The sequence below is a fragment of the Hyla sarda genome, chromosome 8, assembly GCF_029499605.1.
Source record: "Hyla sarda isolate aHylSar1 chromosome 8, aHylSar1.hap1, whole genome shotgun sequence".
In the NCBI taxonomy this organism is placed as follows: Eukaryota; Metazoa; Chordata; class Amphibia; order Anura; family Hylidae; genus Hyla; species Hyla sarda.
This window is the reverse complement of record NC_079196.1, coordinates 225,124,854-225,146,368: the sequence shown is the minus strand read 5'-3', so window position 1 is coordinate 225,146,368 and position 21,515 is coordinate 225,124,854. Positions and strand designations below refer to the sequence as shown.

General features: G+C 45.7%; 1 protein-coding gene across 2 annotated transcripts in view; it reads right to left on the bottom strand.

The window, feature by feature from the left end:
- Positions 1–235: 235 nt before the first annotated feature.
- Positions 236–21,515, bottom strand: part of LOC130284846 (sulfotransferase 1 family member D1-like) — a 42,115-nt gene continuing 20,835 nt past the window's right edge. For both annotated transcript variants that reach the window (XM_056535700.1, XM_056535701.1), the window contains 7 exons: positions 10,810–10,944; positions 10,600–10,725; positions 10,312–10,409; positions 7,929–8,055; positions 5,438–5,532; positions 5,180–5,354; positions 236–590 (listed from right to left, as the gene is read on the bottom strand). In XM_056535700.1, coding sequence (XP_056391675.1) covers positions 484–590; positions 5,180–5,354; positions 5,438–5,532; positions 7,929–8,055; positions 10,312–10,409; positions 10,600–10,725; positions 10,810–10,944 — 863 coding nt within the window. In that variant the 3' untranslated portion in view covers positions 236–483. The remainder of the gene's footprint in view (positions 591–5,179; positions 5,355–5,437; positions 5,533–7,928; positions 8,056–10,311; positions 10,410–10,599; positions 10,726–10,809; positions 10,945–21,515) is intronic.

Here is a 21,515-nt window from a genome sequence, read left to right as displayed (position 1 = left end):
AGAGTGGGGAGAAGAGGGAGAGGAAGAAAATTGATGAGCTGGGCGGGGCTGCGGGAGGCGGCACTGACGTCACAGTGCCAGTTAGCCCGGCCGGTGCCAGTTAGCACCTAATTAGCATGTACCGAAAATTTAAGATTACGGCCGAACGGTGCGGCGGATCCGGGCACAGTAAGCATCAAACTGATCAGCGTCCCCCGCACTACCAGCCAGTACCACTGGTTAGTGTGCAGGGGGAGAAATCGGACAGTTTTCCTTTTAAGTGCCGGGGTTCAGGTGACAAGCTGATGTCTTACCAAAGGTGACCGGCGGCCATCTTGAAAGCCAGCGAAAGGAAAAAGAAAAAAAAAACTTTATTATAATAAAAAAAAAAATAGTTGGATAAAGATGTTGAACATCTGCAATATAATGACATAACAGAGAATGAATGCTTCCGTCCATCCAGATAAACAAGTCTCCAGCTGAGGTTCGGAACTATTCTGGTTCCTACATGGAGAAGGTCAGGTCGGTATCGGCCATCTCTGCGCGATAGTATTCATCAAACTTCTCATTCTGGGAAACCGTGAAGTGATTCTTCCAGTCTCCAGAGATTCCTAAGAAAAAATGCAAACACTGTGAGTCAGACTGGAAGCTAACATTTACCTTTTTATTATTGATATTGTTAATAGCAGACATCCTCGAAAACGTATTTATATTGCACTGATCTACTTTAAGCATCATGTCTTAAAGCAAAACTGTCAGCTTTCTCCCCCCGCACTAATCAGTGGTACTGGCTGGTAGTGCGGGGGACGCTGATCAGTTTGATGCTTACTGTGCCCAGATCCGCCGCACCGTTCGGCCGTAATCTTCTATTTTTGGTATATGCTAACGAGGTGCTAACTGGCACCGGCCTGGCTACTGGCACTGTAACGTCAGTGCCGCCTGCCGCAGCCCCGCCCAGCTCATCAATATTCCTCCCCTCTCTCTGCCGTAATATTCTATTTTCAGTATATGCTAATGAGTTGTTAACTGGCACCGGCCAGGCTAACTGGCACTCTGACGTCAGTGCCACCTGCCGCAGTGCCGCCCAGCTCATCAATATTCCTCCCCTCTCTCTTCAATACAAAGTGGGGAGAAGAGGGAGAGGCGGAGGGAGGAGAGAAATATTGATGAACTGGGCGGGGCTGCGGCAGGCGGCACTGACATCAGAGTGTTAGTTAGTCCGGCCGGTGCCAGTTAGTAACTCATTAGCATATACCGAAAATAGAAGATTACGGCCGAACGGCGCAGCGGATCCGGGTACGGTAAGCATCAAACTGATCAGCGTTCCCCGCACTAGCAGCCGGTACCGGTTAGTTTTCCTTTAAGGTGGCCATATACTATCAGTAAATACTGGCTGAGCCTTCGTTTGGTTGAGTTATCTCCTGGTCAAACACTCATATGTTGTCTATGGGGAGTGTAAGGCGTTACCAGACGGCTCTGGCGGCGGCTTATCTCTTTTAGAACAAATAAAGTTTGGACGGCAAAATTCAGGTGTCAACAGAGTCGGAAGGTCACCATACAGCTTAGATAGTCAGACGAATCAGCTGCTGGTGGGTTTGGCCAACTATTTAAAGGGGTACTCCGGTGCTAAGACATCTTATCCCCTATCCAAAGGAGTACCCCTTTAAGGTATATTAATCCTTTAGACTCCAGTCACCTTTAGAGCTGCGTTCACAGTTCTGCTGGCTTCCTGTAAGCTTTGAGATGGCGCGATCTCACATGGACTCCTGCTAGGCTAATATCTGTGCAGAACAAACAATCCTACAATACAATGGAGCAGATGTGTTTACACCAACCAGACTACAATACATTGGAGCAGATGTGTGTTTACACCAACCAGGCTACAATACAATGGAGCAGATGTGTTTACACCAACCAGGCTACAATACAATGGAGCAGATGTGTTTACACCAACCAGGCTACAATACAATGGAGCAGATGTGTGTTTACACCAACCAGGCTACAATACAATGGAGCAGATGTGTTTACACCAACCAGGCTACAATACAATGGAGCAGATGTGTTTACACCAACCAGACTCCAATACAATGGAGCAGATGTGTTTACACCAACCAGACTCCTATACAATGGAGCAGATGTGTTTACACCAACCAGACTACAATACAATGGAGCAGATATGTTTACACCAACCAGACTACAATACAATGGAGCAGATGTGTGTTTACACCAACCAGACTACTATACAATGGAGCAGATGTGTTTACACCAACCAGTCTACAATACAATGGAGCAGATGTGTGTTTACACCAACCAGACTACAATACAATGGAGCAGATGTGTTTACACCAACCAGACTACAATACAATGGAGCAGATGTGTTTACAACAACCAGACTACAATACAATGGAGCAGATGTGTTTACAACAACCAGACTACAATACAATGGAGCAGATGTGTTTACACCAACCAGACTCCAATACAATGGAGCAGATGTGTTTTCACCAACCAGACTACAATACAATGGAGCGGATATGTTTACACCAACCAGACTACAATACAATGGAGCAGATGTGTTTACACCAACCAGACTACAATACATTGGAGCGGATATGTTTACACCAACCAGACTACAATACAATGGAGCAGATGTGTTTACACCAACCCGACTACAATACAATGGAGCAGATATGTTTACACCAACCAGACTACAATACAATGGAGCAGATGTGTGTTTACACCAACCAGACTCCAGTCACCTTTAGAGCTGCGTTCACAGTTCTGCTGGCTTCCTGTAAGCTTTGAGATGGCGCGATCTCACATGGACTCCTGCTAGGCTAATATCTGTGCAGAACAAACAATCCTACAATACAATGGAGCAGATGTGTTTACACCAACCAGGCTACAATACAATGGAGCAGATGTGTGTTTACACCAACCAGGCTACAATACAATGGAGCAGATGTGTTTACACCAACCAGGCTACAATACAATGGAGCAGATGTGTTTACACCAACCAGACTACAATACAATGGAGCAGATGTGTGTTTACACCAACCAGGCTACAATACAATGGAGCAGATGTGTTTACACCAACCAGACTACAATACAATGGAGCAGATATGTTTACACCAACCAGACTACAATACAATGGAGCAGATGTGTTTACACCAACCAGACTACAATACAATGGAGCAGATGTGTGTTTACACCAACCAGACTACAATACAATGGAGCAGATGTGTGTTTACACCAACCAGACTACAATACAATGGAGCAGATGTGTGTTTACACCAACCAGACTACAATACAATGGAGCAGATGTGTTTACACCAACCAGACTACAATACAATGGAGCAGATGTGTGTTTACACCAACCAGACTACAATACAATGGAGCAGATGTGTTTACACCAACCAGACTACAATACAATGGAGCAGATGTGTTTACACCAACCAGACTACAATACAATGGAGCAGATGTGTTTACACCAACCAGACTACAATACAATGGAGCAGATGTGTTTACACCAACCAGACTACAATACAATGGAGCGGATATGTTTACACCAACCAGACTACAATACAATGGAGCAGATGTGTTTACACCAACCAGACTACAATACATTGGAGCGGATATGTTTACACCAATCAGACTACAATACAATGGAGCAGATGTGTTTACACCAACCAGACTACAACAGATTGGAGCAGATGTGTGTTTACACCAACCAGACTCCAATACAATGGAGCAAATGTGTTTACACCAACCAGACTACAATACATTGGAGCGGATATGTTTACACCAACCAGACTACAATACAATGGAGCAGATGTGTTTACACCAACCAGACTACAATACAATGGAGCAGATGTGTTTACACCAACCAGACTACAATAGATTGGAGCAGATGTGTTTACACCAACCAGACTACAATACAATGGAGCAGATGTGTTTACAACAACCAGACTCCAATACAATGGAGCGGATGTGTTTACACCAACCAGACTACAATACAATGGAGCAGATGTGTTTACACCAACCAGACTACAATACATTGGAGCGGATATGTTTACACCAACCAGACTACAATACAATGGAGCAGATGTGTTTACACCAACCAGACTACAACAGATTGGAGCAGATGTGTGTTTACACCAACCAGACTCCAATACAATGGAGCAAATGTGTTTACACCAACCAGACTACAATACATTGGAGCGGATATGTTTACACCAACCAGACTACAATACAATGGAGCAGATGTGTTTACACCAACCAGACTACAATACAATGGAGCAGATGTGTTTACACCAACCAGACTACAATAGATTGGAGCAGATGTGTTTACACCAACCAGACTACAATACAATGGAGCAGATGTGTTTACAACAACCAGACTCCAATACAATGGAGCGGATGTGTTTACACCAACCAGACTACAATACAATGGAGCAGATGTGTTTACACCAACCAGACTACAATACATCAGAATGCAGAACATTTTGACTCTCTCTCCCAAACCTCTTTTGTCTTTTAACATTATGGATAATATTTGATATACACGAGGCTCTGTTCGGTCATCTGATGGACGTGCGGTCATCTGCATTTATTGGAGCTTACCTGAACTGTTGAGGAGCGTCTGACAACAAGTTTGTTCTACAGGATCTTCTCTCTAAACCTCTTGTTCTCACGTATGGTATTTCATTTTAGCTTTCAACTCTCTGAACTTAAAAGGGGTACTCCGGCGGTGCTCCGGCGTTCTGAACATTTCGGAGCCTGAGGCTGTGATTGTGATGTCACAGCCATGCCCCCTCGTGATGTCATGCCACACCCCCTCCATTCATGTCTATGGAAGGGGCGTGCCAGGCACGCCCCTTCCATAAACATGAATGGAGGGTGTGTGGCATGACATCACGAGGGGGCGTGGCTCCCATAGACATGTATGAAGGGGGTGTGGCCGTGACTTCACGACCACTGCCGCAGGAACCCTGCCTTTGTTTAGAATGATCAGTGCTGCGGGAGATCGTGGTGGGCCCCAGCAGCGGGACCCCGACTATCAGACATCTTATTCTCTATCCTTTGGCTAGGGGATTACATGTCTAGCAGTGGAGTACCCCTTTAAAATGGGTTCCCGGCATTTGTTGCAGCATGGAAATTATTTTGACTAAATACCATAATAGGGAAGACAAATACTTTGTACCTTTCCTCATAAATGGGGAGATGGAATGATCCATGAATGGGAAGGTGCTGTAGTTGGCCATTGGGTTGTCCTTCATGGCATTAAATGACGTGTGCTCGAGAATCTTCTCCATAACTTCCTCTGATATTTCCTTCCCCAAGAACTTCAATACTTTCTCCACCTCACGCTTTGGATCCTGCCATAAAAAATGGTGGTTGTTATGGTAAAACACCCATTAAGGACATCTGTAGGAAGCTGAGGCGAAGGACTCTGTCTTACATCAAGCATCTCCTCGTAAAACAGGTACAAGATCTTCTTTTGCTGCCTTATCTTCCACCAGCCTTTCACATGTGCGCTCCAGCGCCCGAACGCAACTGTAAAGACCCAAAACAACGTGTTATGGAAGTATCCCTATACCTAACCCCTAATTACAACTACTACATACACTTATCCAACCCGTGCCCCCTTATAGATTAACCCTTCATGCATGCGCATCTGGATGATCCAAGTAGGGATCGACGGATTATCGGTTTGGCCGATATTCACGATTTTGGACGTTATCGGTATCGGCAATTACCTAATAATGCACCGCACCGCACCCCCCACCGCACCGCCCCAGCCAGAGACTGCCACGCGCTACTTCTGGCTTCTGCTGCGTCCTGCGTTACGATGTGCGCTGCGCAATGACGAGTGACGTCCTCAACACGACGTCACCGCCAGTGCGCACAGTGATAGCTCAGGACGCCGCTGGAGCCAGAAGTAGTGCGAACCCCGGGAACAGGTAATTATAAGACCGGCAGGGGGAGAGAAGCGGGCGGCGGAGGTCTCTGTCTAGAGGATAGGCAGCGGGGGGCAGCGGCGGTGGTTGGATTCGGGGGCGGGCTGAAATAGCCGATAACTTATACCGGAATATTGGTATAAGTTATCGGCTATCGGCCTTAAAGTCCACAGATTATCGTGTTGGCCCTAAAAAAATCGATATCGGTCGATCCCTAGATCCAAGTTCACGTTTACATTGAGGAAGTCCGGCGTAGGCAGCATAAGCTCATAGAAAGTCTTGTCATCTTATCGGAACTTCTTGTAGAGATTCTAAACTCATAGCCGGCACCACCGTGTAGTGTGTCCATGTATCCGAGGGCGGCACAAGATCGTGGGATCAGGTGTATGAATATAACAACGGTAAGTGGCGCCACACGTCCGACCGTACACAGCAACTTATATCACACACAAAGAGAGTGCGGAGCGCTTACTGGTTGTAGGCAGACAGGATAACTTAAAGGGGTACTCCCGTGGAAAACTTTTTTTTTTTTTTTTTAAATCTACTGGTGTCTTCTATATTACTTCTATAAGGGTACGTTCACACGTGCGGATTTACAGCGTATTGTACGCTGCAGATCGGCCGCTGAAGGACCTCTGTATGGTGCCCTTAAATGTGCAATAAGCCGCTCCGAGCAGACTGACTGCGATGTGCGAGTCGCCGCGCATGCGCGGTGTACTCGCACACATCGCGGCCGCTTCCCCTGCTCAATGAGCTCGGCCGAGAGCTGCCGCAATGTGCGAGTATACTGCGCATGCGCGGCGACTCGCACATCGCAGTGTCTCTGCTCGTAGTGGAGTATTGCCGCTCCGAGCAGGCACATATAAAGACAGCATATAGGAGGTCCTTCAGCGGCGGCATGTCTGAACGTACCATTAACAAATCTTTATCCTTACAGTACTTGTTAGATGCTGAATACTACAGAGAAAATGGTTTTCTTTTTGGAACACAGAGCTCTCTGCTGACATCATAACCACACTGCTCTCTGTTGACATCTCTGTCCATTTTAGGAACTGTTCAGAGTAGGAGAAAATCCCCATAGCAAACATATGCTGCTCTGAACAGACATGGACAGAGATGTCAGCAGAGAGCACTGTGGTCACGATGTCAGCAGAGAGCTCTGTGTTCCAAAAAGAAACTCATTTCCTCTGTAGTATTCAGCAGCTAATAAGTACTGGAAGGATTAAGATTTTTTAATAGAAGTCATTTATAAATCTGTTAAACTTTCTGGCACCAGTTGGTTTAAAAAAAAAAAAAGTTTTCCACGGGAATACCCCTTTAATCCAAGGACCGCATCGGTCCAAGCGGGGAGGCGGCAGATGGATCCGGGGGGAGTTCAGATGTCAGGCCTGACGTTTGAACTCCTCCTGGATCCATCTGCCTCCTCCCCGCTTGGACCAATGCTGTCCTTGAATTAAAGGGGTATTCCAGGCCAAAACTTTTTTTTTTTTATATATATATATCAACTGGCTCCGGAAAGTTAAACAGATTTGTAAATTACTTCTATTAAAAAATCTTAATCCTTCCAATAGTTATTAGCTTCTGAAGTTGAGTTGTTGTTTTCTGATGACTCACGTCCCGGGAGCTGTGCAGTTCCTATGGGGATATTCTCCCATCATGCACAGCTCCCGGGACGTGACATCATCATTGAGCAGTTAGACAGAAAACTTCAGAAGCTAATAACTATTGGAAGGATTAAGAATTTTTAATAGAAGTAATTTACAAATCCGTTTAACTTTCCGGAGCCAGTTGATATATATAAAAAAGGTTTTGCCTGGAATATCCCTTTAAGTTATACTGTCTGCCTACAACCGGAACGGTGAGTGCTCCTCTTTCTCTTTGTGTGTAAGATTCTTGTAGAGATTGTTTGTTACCTGGACCAGAATTGTCAATGGACGGAACGATACCACATATCATGAAGAAATTGGGGTTTTGGGCTGTAGACTCACATACCATCCCCCTCCATGTAGCTGTTCAGAAACTCATCCCATGTTCCGGGCTCTGGGTGCCCATACGCCATCCTATAAAAGTGATAGTAGGACACGGCTACATCTTTTGCGTTCCTGGCCACGTAGATGATCTAGAACAATATATTAGGGGTTATTTGATGGTTTCATTTGAATTTGTCAGAGATTATTTTGTCTTCAGTCATACGGTTTTACAGCTATGGGGTTTGTCATAGCAATGGTGGAGCTGTAGGGTAATGGACATTTGCCCTAAAAAGGTACTACAGTGGTCCCTCAAGTTACAATATTAAAGGGGTATTCCAGGCCAAAACTTTTTTTTTATATATCAACTGGCTCCGGAAAGTTAAACAGATTTGTAAATTCCTTCTATTAAAAAATCTTAATCCTTCCAATAATTATCAGCTTCTGAAGTTGAGTTGCTGTTTTCTGTCTAACTGCTCTCTGATGACTCACGTCCCGGGAGCTGTGCAGTTCCTATGGGGATATTCTCCCATCATGCACAGCTCCCGGGACGTGACATCATCATTGAGCAGTTAGACAGAAAACTTCAGAAGCTAATAACTATTGGAAGGATTAAGATTTTTTTTATAGAAGTAATTTACAAATCTGTTTAACTTTCCGGAGCCAGTTGATATATAAAAAAAAAGTTTTTGCCTGGAATACCCCTTTTATCGGTCCCAGGACGACCATTGTATGTTGAGACCAGAACTCTATGGAAACCTGGTAATATGTTCTGAAGCCACCAAAATGTCATCCAAAAATAGGAAAAAGTGAGGATTAAAGAAAAATAAGTAGATAACTAATATAGATAAAGCAAATCCTTCCATATAAAAGTAATAAAGATCTGCTGGGAGCTGTAATCACTGTCTGTTTCAATGTTTTCCAACCAGGGTGCCTCCAGCTGTTGCAAAACTACAATTCCCAGCATGTCCGGACAGCCAAAGGCTGTCCGGGTATGCTGGGAGTTGTAGTTTTGCAACAGCTGGAGGCCCCCTCGTTGGGAAACACTGGTCTATGTAGAGGACAGGAGCTTCTTCAGGGTCCTGTACAGTACACAGTGTCCAAAAAAAGTAAAATGGAGCCGCCCTTACTTGGTGTCATAAGGAGCAGCTAATCCTGGTACAGGTAAAGAGTACAGAACATGTAATACCTCCCTGTACTGTAGGGGGCGCTACCAGACACCAGTCAGTGCATACACTTCAGTAATACAGGTAAAGAGTACAGAACATGTAATACCTCCCTGTACTGTAGGGGGCGCTACCAGACACCAGTCAGTGCATACACTTCAGTAATACAGGTAAAGAGTATAGAACATGTAATACCTCCCTGTACTGTAGGGGGCGCTACCAGACACCAGTCAGCGCATACACTCCAGTAATACAGGTAAAGAGTACAGAACATGTAATACTTCCCTGTACTGTAGGGGGGCGCTACCAGACACCAGTCAGCGCATGCACTTCAGTAATACAGGGAAAGAGTACAGATCATGTAATACCTCCCTGTACTGTAGGGGGCGCTACCAGACACCAGTCAGTGCATACACTTCAGTAATACAGGTAAAGAGTACAGAACATGTAATACCTCGCTGTACTGTAGGGGGCGCTACCAGAAACCAGTCAGTGCATACGCTTCAGTAATACAGGTAAAGAGTACAGAACATGTAATACCTCCCTGTACTGTAGGGGGCGCTACCAGGCACCAGTCAGTGCATGCACTTCAGTAATACAGGTAAAGAGTACAGAACATGTAATACCTCTCTGTACTGTAGCGGACGCTACCAGAAACCAGTCAGTGCATACGCTTCAGTAATACAGGTAAAGAGTACAGAACATGTAATACCTCACTGTACTATAGGGGGCGCTACCAGACACCAGTCAGTGCATACGCTTCAGTAATACAGGTAAAGAGTACAGAACATGTAATACCTCCCTGTACTGTAGGGGGTGTTACCAGACACCAGTCAGTGCATACACTTCAGTAATACAGGTAAAGAGTATAGAACATGTAATATCTCCCTGTACTGTAGGGGGCGCTACCAGACACCAGTCAGTGCATACACTTCAGTAATACAGGTAAAGAGTACAGAACATGTAATACCTCCCTGTACTGTAGGGGGCGCTACCAGACACCAGTCAGTGCATGCACTTCAGTAATACAGGTGTTTTACCATGGAATACCCATTCTGATTGTCGGTTCTTCCAGCCATTGACACGTTTCACAGATTCTATAGCATTGTATGTTGAGTCTGGTTTCAAGTTACAATGGTCCAGAAAAGACCATTGTATGTTGAAACTATTGTATGTTGGGGCCATTGTAAGTTGAGGGATCAGTGTACAACATTTATCTCATGCACAAGTCAAAAATAAGACCTTGAAGTTCTTGTCCCAGAAGCTCTTCGGAATGACATCCACTGTGAGATGGGTTTTGATCACCCTCGGTAAGTTTTGTTTGTTGAGAACATCTGTTGCTGAACAATAAAGATATTTCATGGTCAAAACGGAAATGCTCGTTGGTTTTCAACATCACATTTTGATATCATCACAATTTTTACCCAATTACTCTTCCATCCCCTTCAACATGTCCATAATCAAGAAGACGATTGGCCCATGATCAGTCATATCCCGAAATGTTACTATTACACCGAATGTGACAGATACCTGAGGGCACGCCTGGGCCTGAGCACTCCAGAAAGGGCACCCGCTCAAAAATGGCGCATTTTTGGCTTTCTTCCAAATTTGCCTTGTTTAGAATTAGATCCACTATCTTACTCACCCAAGTAGTCCCTAAAAGGAAGAAGGTAATAATTTATCCAAACAGTACGTGCATGTGATGGCGGAGTTATCATGTGTGTCCATGGAGTTACTCGCCTGATTTCGGATAAGTAGCAATCAACAGATCATCATCTCTGAACTGGAACTGCTCCACATTCTCCCAGTTAGCTGCAAAGGGCCCAATAATTGGCATGCCCCCCACCAGCCTTAAAGGTGGGCGATTAAAGGCGTCTGGAGAAAAAAAAAACACACAAAGTAGCGTCTCAGTTAAAAGGGTATTCCGATATTGTACTTAAAGGGGTACTCCACCCCTAGACATCTTATCCCTGATCCAAAGGATAGGAGATAAGATGTCTGATCACAAAGGTCCCGCCACAGGGGACCCCCGCAATATAGCATGCAGCACCCACCTGTATCTGCTCCGGAAGCACTGGAGGGTCTGGCTCCCGACCACCGGAACGGAAGTCTGGGACGTCACACCCCGTCCCCTCAAGGCAAGTCTATGGGAGGGGGCGTGACGGCACGTCACGCCCCCTCCCATAGACTTGCATTGAGGGGACGGGACGTGACGTCACACAGGGGCGGAGTTGTGACATCACGGACTTCCGTTCCGGTGGTCGGGACCCAGACCCTCCAGCGCTTCCGGAGCAGAAACAGGTGGGTGCCTCATGCTTTATTGCGGGGGTCCCCAGTGGCAGGACCCCTGCGATCAGACATCTTATCCCCTATACCATCCAGCCTGTCCGGCTGCAGCATCATCTTTGTCCCAGCTAAAGTACAGGCAGGGACAAAGTCCAGGAAGTGAGGGCGGGACTAGCACTCCTCTGTGCTCACTCCTGTCCTATCAGACCGCAGTGTGAAAACAGAGAGGAAGGGCTTACAGACAGGTATTGGATGAAGAGACCCAGCACAGAAGACTCAGGGAGGAAGTGAATGCGTGGTGAGTCAGGGTGGGCTCAGTGCTTCCCTCGGACACGTCCCTTTTTGAGCAGTGGATGTCAGAATGAGTGAGCAGCAGAACAGAAGTATTTGTGAGCCAAATACAGAAGCTAGACACATAAGAGACATGTAAAGCATCTGCATGACCTGGTAAGTAACATAAAGAAGCATTATTTTTCTGTAATATGACAAGTACACGTTACTAGTGGACACTCAACATAGGAGCAGTGATTGGTGCTTCTGATGCAAAGGGAAAACCCTTTAAAGGGGTACCCCCATGCCCCAGCGTTCTGAACATTTTGTTCTGAACACTTGGAGCGGATGGCCGTGATCGTGACGTCACCGCCACGCTCCTCATGATGTCACACCACACCCCCTCCATTCATGTCACGCCCCCTGCCATAGACATTGAATAAAGGGGGTGTGGCGTGACGTCGCGATCACGGCCACCGGCTCCAAGCGTTCTGAACAAAATGTTTAGAATGCTGGGGCATGGGAGTACCCCTTTAATGGAATTGGTTACAGATTGTTACAGACTATGACAATGTGACGCCCCCTTAAAGGACATGTCCGGTGCTCCGGTACAGGTGTTCGGTCCCCGGGCTGTATTCTTCTTACTTCCTGTTAGCCCGGCACGTCACACGGAGCTTCAGCCTATCACCGGCAGAGGCGGGACATCACTGTGGCCAGTGATAGGCTGAAGCTCCGTGTGACGTGCCGGGCTAACAGGAAGTAAGAAGAATACAGCCCGAGGACCGGACACCTGTACCGGAGTGTACCGGAGCACCGGGGGAGCCTAGGCAGGTAAGAGAAAGTGCGTTTTCTTTTTTTTTTGCAGCCCGGAACGGATACAATAAGAAAAGTGCGCGCCGGACATCTCCTTTAACCCCTTAGTGATCAGCCGTATGTGTCCGGCTCCAAAAATCACTGTCAGGAACGGAGAAACCTCCAAATCCTGGAAGATTAACCCTTTTCCATTTTTCCCCGAAATAAAAAAAAGGCCAAAGCTCCTAGAATGCGACGATGTTAGAGCAATATGGCTAAAATTGGCTTGGTCACAAAGGGGTTAAAGGACAGTGCCCTCTTTTAAAATCAAGCATTTATGTTTCTCTTTCTATATCCAGTGATAGTTAACCCCCTGTGGCGTAGACTAAGGCTCCTTTTACACTATAAATTCATCCGTTCTAAAGATCCGTCATAACGATCCGCTAACAAAATCATTAAAATCGCCCGTTACAAAATCCCATTATAGTCTGTGGGATTTTTTACATTACCCATTTTAACCGGTCATAGACATTATTTTGTGACGGGAGAGGTAACGGAAGAAATAGTGCATTATCTCCCGTCACAAAATAATGTCTGTTATTAATAACGGGCAATAACAGGTTAAAATGGATAATGTAAAAAATCCCACAGACTATAATGGGATTATGTAACGGGCGATTTTAATGATTTTGTTAGCGGATCGTTATGACGGATCTTTAGAACGGATGAATTTATAGTGTAAAAGGAGCCTTTAGTCTACGCCACAGGGGGGTAACTATCACTGAATATATAAAGAGGGGGCACTGTACTTTAACCCCTTTGTGACCAAGCCAATTTTAGCCATATTTCTCTAACATTGTCGCATTCTAGGAGCTTTGGATTTTTTGATTTTTTTTTTATTTCGGGAAAAATGGAAAAGGGTTAATCTTCCAGGATTTGGAGGTTTCTCCGTTCCTGCCAGTTATTGTCGGAGCCGGACACATACGGCTGATCACTAAGGGGTTAAATGGGTAGTCCAGTGGTGAAAAACTTATCCCCTATCCTAAGGATAGGGGATAAGTTTGAGATTGCGGGGGGTCCGACCGCTGGGGCCCCCTGCGATCTCTCTGTACGGGGCCCCGGCTCTCCGGCCAGATAGCGGGTGTCGACCCCCGCACAAAGCGGCGGCCGACACGCCCCCTCAATACATCTCAATGGCAGAGCCGGAGATTGCTGAAGGCAGCGCTTCGGCTCTGCCATAGAGTTGTATTGAGGGGGCGTGTCGGCCGCCGCTTCGTGCGGAGGTCGACACGCCCCCTTCCCGCGGGATATCGGGGCTCCGTACAGGAGATCGCAGGGGGCCCCAGCAGTCGGACCCCCCGCGATCTGCAACTTATCCCCTATCCTTAAGATAGGGGATAAGTTGTTCACCACTGAGTAACCACTAGACTACTCCTTTAAGGGGCCGTCACATTGTCACAGTCTGTAACAATCTGTAACCAGTTCTATTAAAGGGGTACTCCCATGCCCCAGCGTTCTGAACATTTTGTTCAGAACGCTTGGAGCGGGTGGCCGTGATCGCGACGTCACGCCACACCCCCCCCTCCATTCATGTCTATGGCCACGCCCCCTCCCATTGACATGAATGGAGGGGGGTGCGGTGTGACATCATGACACTATAGACTATAATGGGATTTTGTAACGGCCGTTTTTTAATGGTTTTCTTAACGGAACATTATAACGGATCTTTAAAAAAAGATAATTCTATAGCGTGGCCTTACAGGATACATGTACCCAGATTAGGAATTTTCCTATATGGCCGTATTGTGAGCAAACAGCTACACCGGTGTTTTCCCAACCAGGATGCTGCTGCAAAACTACAACTCCCAGCATGCCCGGACAGCCGTTGGCTGTCCGGGCATGCTGGGAGTTGTAGTTTTGCAACAACTGGAGGCCCCCTGGTTGGGAAACACTAAGTACAAAGACTGTTTGTTTCCCAGTAGGCTCAGGTTACTATAATAAAGAGGTCCTGCCAACACTGATCATGTGACATCAAGTTTTCGGACGGGAAGCGCGCCAACCAGGGAACGTTTCCTAAGCCTAATCTGATGAGTTATGTGAACTAAAGTGCAAATACTAAGACAGACATGAAATGAGCGGCACAACATATAAAGATTCAATAGAAAGAATAATGGATATCATTAAAGGGGTACTCCACTGGGGGGGGAAAAAAAAAAAAATTATCAAATGGTGCCAGAAAGTTAAACAGATTTGTAAATTAATATTTTCAAACAATCACCGACCCCTCAGGACTAGTACCAGTTGCCTGATACATGGATGAAAAAATAATATAAAAATAAATATCTGGATCGGGCTTCAAATACAGGATACAATTTTATAAAAAATATATAAAATGTCAATTGATGTAACTTATCCTCGTTACACCGGGCCCTTGTGCCGAGGAGAAGAAATAGATTTACTTAGACATAAACTTACAATATATAATAAACACCGATATTTAGTATTTCTACAAAAAAAAAAAAAATATATATATATATATATATATATATATATATATATATATATATATATATATATATATATATATATATATACTCGAGTATAAGCCGACCCGAATATAAGCCGAGGCCCCTAATTTCACCCCAAAATTCCAGGAAAGGTTATTGACTCGAGTATAAGCCTAGGGTGGGAAATACATCATCCAGGCCCCCCCGTCATTAACACCCTCATCATCATCACCCTGTCATCATCCCACCCCCCTGTCATCATCCCACACCCCCCTTCATCATCCCACACCCCCCCTTCATCATCCCTTGTCATCATCCCACACCCCCCCTTCATCATCCCCTGTCATCATCCCACACCCCCCCCCCTTCATCATCCCGTGTCATCATCCCACACCCCCCCCCCTTCATCATCCCTTGTCATCATCCCACACCCCCCCCCTTCATCATCCCTTGTCATCATCCCACACCCCCCCTTCATCATCCCCTGTCATCATCCCACATCCCCCTTCATCATCCCCTGTCATCATCATCACATGTCATCATCACCGCTTGTCAATGTCTGATACAGTGGTCTTCAACCTGCGGACCTCCAGATGTTTCAAAACTACAACTCCCGGCTTGCTGGGAGTTGTAGCTTTGAAACATTTGGAGGTCCGCAGGCTGAAGACCACTGCGGCCTTCGACATCATCCAGCCCCCCCCCCTCTCACCCCCTTTAGTTCTGTACTTGCCTCCGCTCGGCGGGACGTTAGGGTGCGCTGGTCCGGTGCTGCAGGGCTGTCCGGTGGGGAGGTCGTCCGGTGGGATAGTCGTTCTGGGCTGTCCATCTTCACCAGGGGGGCCTCTTCGGTCCTGGAATAGAGGCGTTGCCTTGACGACGACGCAGAGGGACATTGCTAATGAACGTCCCTGTGCGTCGTCGTCAAGGCAACGTGACTATTCCGGGGCCGGACCCGAAGCGTGGAGAAGAGGCCCCCCAGTGAAGATGGCAGCCCGGAACCACTATCCCACCGGAAGACCTCCCCACCAGACAGTCCTGCAGCACCGGACCAGCGCACCCTAACGTCCCGCCGAGCGGAGGTGAGTACAAAACTAAAGGGGGTGCAGGGTCTGGATGATGTCGAAGGCCGCAGTGGCCGATGGCTGTCCGGGCTTGCTGGGAGTTGTAGTTTTGAAACATCTGGAGGTCCGCAGGTTGAAGAACACTGAGGGCGGAGAGTTCACTCGAGTATAAGCCGAGGGGGGGTGTTTTCAGCACGAAAAATCTTATACTCGAGTATATACGGTAGTACGTCACTTTCAATAGTCCCGTAACTGATATAGAATCCTGATATATTGAAAGGAATGGGTTAATAATTACCAGCTTGAATAGAGTCCCACTGCAAAGTCACCTGAGGACAACTAATGAGGTCCGCAAATCTCGGGTGGTGTGAAGACGTTGGCATGCGTCACCGCGGCGGTCTGCCGGCCACAGACCAGTGTGAGTGATTTCAGGGCTCTTACAAGCAACACAGCCCTTTCCTCAGTAGGTATTTATGCTGGATACGAAACTGATCCATAAATGGATCAGTTTCATATCTAGCATACATACCTACTGAGGAAAGTAAGAGCCCTGAAACGCGTCTAGCTGTAGGATTTTATCACCGATATTTTACTCACCTCTGAAGGACCGATTGTGGGTCAAACCAGCAAATACCATCTAAGTCTACACATCCAGGCGTCGTTGCCAAGCGCCTGAGACGTCACCCGCCATCAGGACACCACGAGGTCTGCACCGCTAAGATTCCAACCACAGCGAAAGATCCCGGGAGCGGCTATCATTCACACCGGTCTGTGGCCGGCAGACCGCCGCAGTGACGCATAACAGCGTCTTTTCACCCCCCGAGATTTGCGGACCTCATCAGTTGTCCTCAGGTGACGTTACAGTGGGACTCTATTCAAGCTGGTAATTAGAGATGAGCGAACTTACAGTAAATTCGATTCGTCACGAACTTCTCGGCTCGGCAGTTGATGACTTTTCCTGCATAAATTAGTTCAGCTTTCCGGTGCTCCGGTGGGCTGGAAAAGGTGGATACATTCCTAGGAGACTCTTTCCTAGGACTGTATCAACCTTTTCCAGTACACCGGAGCACCGGAAAGCTGAACTAATTTAGGCAGGATAAGTCATCAACTGCCGAGCCGAGAAGTTCGTGACGAATTGAATTTACTGTAAGTTCGCTCATCTCTACTGGTAATTATTAACCCATTCCTTTCAATATATCAGGATTCTATATCAGTTACGGGACTTTAACACATCTCTGGATTTTCAGTTACCGGACTATTGAAAGTGACGTACTACCGTATATACTCGAGTATAAGCCGAGTTTTTCAGCACGATTTTTCGGCTTATACTCGAGTGAACTCTCCGCCCTCAGTGGTCTTCAACCTGCGGACCTCCAGAGGTTTCAAAACTACAACTCCCAGCAAGCCCGGACAGCCATCTGACTATTGAAAGGGACGTACTACCGTATATACTCGAGTATAAGCCGAGTTTTTCAGCACGATTTTTCGGCTTATACTCGAGTGAACTCTCCGCCCTCAGTGGTCTTCAACCTGCGGACATCCAGAGGTTTCAAAACTACAACTCCCAGCAAGCCCGGACAGCCATCGGCTGTCCGGGCTTGCTGGGAGTTGTAGTTTTGAAACCTCTGGAGGTCCTCAGGTTGAAGACCACTGCGGCCTTCGACATCATCCAGACCCCCCCACCCCCTTTAGTTTTGTACTCACCTCCGCTCGGCGGGACGTTAGGGTGCGCTGGTCCGGTGCTGCAGGACTGTCCGGTACTTTAACACATCTCTGGATTTTCAGTTACCGGACTATTGAAAGTGACAGATTTTATTATATCTTTTTTATATATTTTTTATATTTTTGTAGAAATACTAAATATCGTTGTTCATTATATATTGTAAGTTTATGTCTAAGTAAATCTATTTCTTCTCCTCGGCACAAGGGCCCGGTGTAACGAGGATAAGTTACATCAATTGACATTTTATATATTTTAATAAAGTTGTATCCTGTATTTGAAGCCCGATCCAGCTATTTATTTATATTATTTTTCATCCATGTATCAGGCAACATGTACTAGTCCTGAGGGGTCGGTGATTGTTTGAAAATATTGTTTTAAAGGGGTATTCCAGGAAAAAACTTTTTTCTATATATCAACTGGCTCCAGAAAGTTAAACAGATTTGTAAATTACTTCTATTAAAAAAATCTTAATCATTTCAGTACTTATGAGCTTCTGAAGTTAAGGTTGTTCTTTTCTGTCTAAGTGCTCTCTGATGACACGTGTCTCGGGAACCGCCCAGTTTAGAAGCAAATCCCCATAGCAAACCTCTTCTAAACTGGGCGGTTCCCGAAACACGTGTCATCAGAGAGGACTTAGACAGAAAAGAACAACCTTAACTTCAGAAGCTCATAAGTACTGAAAGGATTAAGATTTTTTAATAGAAGTAATTTACAAATCTGTTTAACTCTCTGGAGCCAGTTGATATATATATATATATATATATATATATATATATATATATATATATATATATATATAAAAAGTTTTTTCCTGGAATACCCCTTTAACTAGCCGAGGTAAGGAGGTTGTGCACCTATACCAGGTGCTGGAAATTTAAGGGGGTATTCAGGAAAAAACTTTTTTTTTTTATATATCAACTGGCTCCAGAGAGTTAAACAGATTTGTAAATTACTTCTATTAAAAAATCTTAATCCTTTCAGTACTTATGAGCTTCTGAAGTTTAGGTTGTTCTTTTCTGTCTAAGTCCTCTCTGATGACACGTGTCTTGGGAAACGCCCAGTTTAGAAGAGGTTTGCTATGGGGATTTGCTTCTAAACTGGGCGGTTCCCGAGACACATGTCATCAGAGAGCACTTAGACAGAAAAGAACAACCTTAACTTCAGAAGCTCATAAGTACTGAAAGGATTAAGATTTTTTAATAGAAGTAATTTACAAATCTGTTTTACTTTCTGGAGCCAGTTGATATGTAAAAAGTTTTTTCCTGGAATACCCCTTTAATTGTGAGCTGCACAACCTTCTTGTTTTTTATTAGATTTGTAAATTACTTCTATTTAAAAATCTTAATCCTTCCAGTACTTATTAGCTGTTGTATACGACAGAGGAAGTTCTTTTCTTTTTGAATTTCCTTTCTCAGTGCTCTCTGCTGACACCTCTGTCCATTTTAGAAACTGTCCAGAATAGGAGCAAATCCCCATAGCAAACCTCTCCTGCCCTGGACAGTTCAGCAGAGAGCACTGTGGTCAGAAAGAAAGGAAATTCAAAAAGGAAGTAACTTCCTGTGTAACTTCCTGTATAGCAGCTGATAAGTACTGGAAGGATTAAGATTTTTAAATAGAAGTAATTTACAAATCTGTTTAACTTTCTGGCACCAGTTGATATAAAACAAATTATGTTTTCCCCTTTTAAAACAATAAATACAATGTCCAGGATCAGCCGGCCCCAACGCACGTTCGTCAGCTGATCCAAAAATTGCGTAAAAATTCTCATTGGTCGGCGTCACAACTGATTGGGGGCCGAATGATCACATGAACAATCATATGTTCCCCCATATAGTGTGCATCAGCTGAAAGGGGTACTCCGGTGGAAAACATTTTTTTTTTTTTTTAAATCAACTGGTGACAGAAAGTTAAACAGATTTGTAAATGACTTCTATTAAAAAATCTTCATCCTTCCAGTACTTATCAGCTGCTGTAAAATACAGAGGAAGGTCTTTTCTTTTTAAATTTCTTTTCTGTCTGACCGCAGTGCTCTCTGCTGACACCACTGTCCATGCCTGGAACTGTCCAGAGCAGGAACAAATCCCCATAGCAAACCTCTCCTGCTCTGGACAGTTCCTGAGATGGACAGAGGTGTCAGCAGAGAGCACTGTGGTCAGATAGAGGAAGTTCATTTCTTTTTGAATTTCTTTTCTGTGTTATTTTTTAATAGAACTAATTGACAAATCTGTTTAACTTTCTGGCACCAGTTGATTAAAAAATAATAATAATAATAATAATAATTTCCACCGGAGTGCCCCTTTAAGTTACTATGTACCTGTCATATTACACAATAAATAATGCTTTATAGGTTACTCATCAGGTCATGCAGATGCTTTACAAGTCTCCTTTATGTATCTAGCTCAGTGGTCCCCAAACTGTGGCCCTCCAGATGTTGCAAAACTACAATTCTCAGCATGCCTGGACAGCCGTTGGCTGTCCAGGCATGCTGGGAGTTGTAGTTTTGCAACATCTGGAGGGCCACAGTTTGGGGACCACTGGTCTAGCCTCTGTAATTGGCTCACAAATCCCTCTCTTCTGCTGCTCACTCATTCTGACATCCACTGCTCAGGAAGGGGCGTGTCCGAGGAAAGCACTTAGCCTGCCCTAACTCACCGGGCAATTCACTTCCTCCCTGAGTCTGCTGTCCTGTACTGAGTCTCTTCATCTATCACTGCAGGTTGCTCTGTTACCCCCTCCTCTCTTTTTCATGCTGCAGTCTGATAGGACAGGAGTGAGCACAGAGGAGTGCTAGTCCCGCCCTCACTTCCTCCCTGAGTCTGTTGTGCTGTACTGAGTCTCTTCATATATCACTGCAGGTTGCTCTGTTACCCCCTCCTCTCTTTTTCATGCTGCAGTCTGATAGGACAGGAGTGAGCACAGAGGAGTGCTAGTCCCGCCCTCACTTCCTCCCTGAGTCTGCTGTGCTGTACTGAGTCTCTTTATCTATCACTGCAGGTTGCTCTGTTACCCCCTCCTCTCTTTTTCATGCTGCAGTCTGATAGGACAGGAGTGAGCACAGAGGAGTGCTAGTCCCGCCCTCACTTCCTCCCTGAGTCTGTTGTGCTGTACTGAGTCTCTTCATATATCACTGCAGGTTGCTCTGTTACCCCCTCCTCTCTTTTTCATGCTGCAGTCTGATAAGACAGGAGTGAGCACAGAGGAGTGCTAGTCCCGCCCTCACTTCCTCCCTGAGTCTGCTGTGCTGTACTCAGTCTCTTCATCTATCACTGCAGGTTGCTCTGTTACCCCCTCCTCTCTTTTTCATGCTGCAGTCTGATAGGGCAGGAGTGAGCACAGAGGAATGCTAGTCCCGCCCTCACTTCCTCCCTGAGTCTGCTGTGCTGTACTGAGTCTCTTCATCTATCACTGCAGGTTGCTCTGTTACCCCCTCCTCTCTTTTTCATGCTGCAGTCTGATAGGACAGAAGTGAGCACAGAGGAGTGCTAGTCCCACCCTCACTTCCTCCCTGAGTCTGCTGTGCTGTACTGAGTCTCTTCATCTATCACTGCAGGTTGCTCTGTTACCCCCTCCTCTCTTTTTCATGCTGCAGTCTGATAGGACAGGAGTGAGCACAGAGGAATGCTAGTCCCGCCCTCACTGCCTGTGCCTCAGCTGGGACAAAGATGCTGCTGCAGCATGACAGGGTTATGTTCTGGATGGTATGGGGATCCCCCCTCTTTTTTGTATTTGTTTTTTTTGTAAGCCATGATTTCTATAAAATGGAGATAAAAAGGTTAGTGTTTTGCCAAAATGTACAACACACAAAAC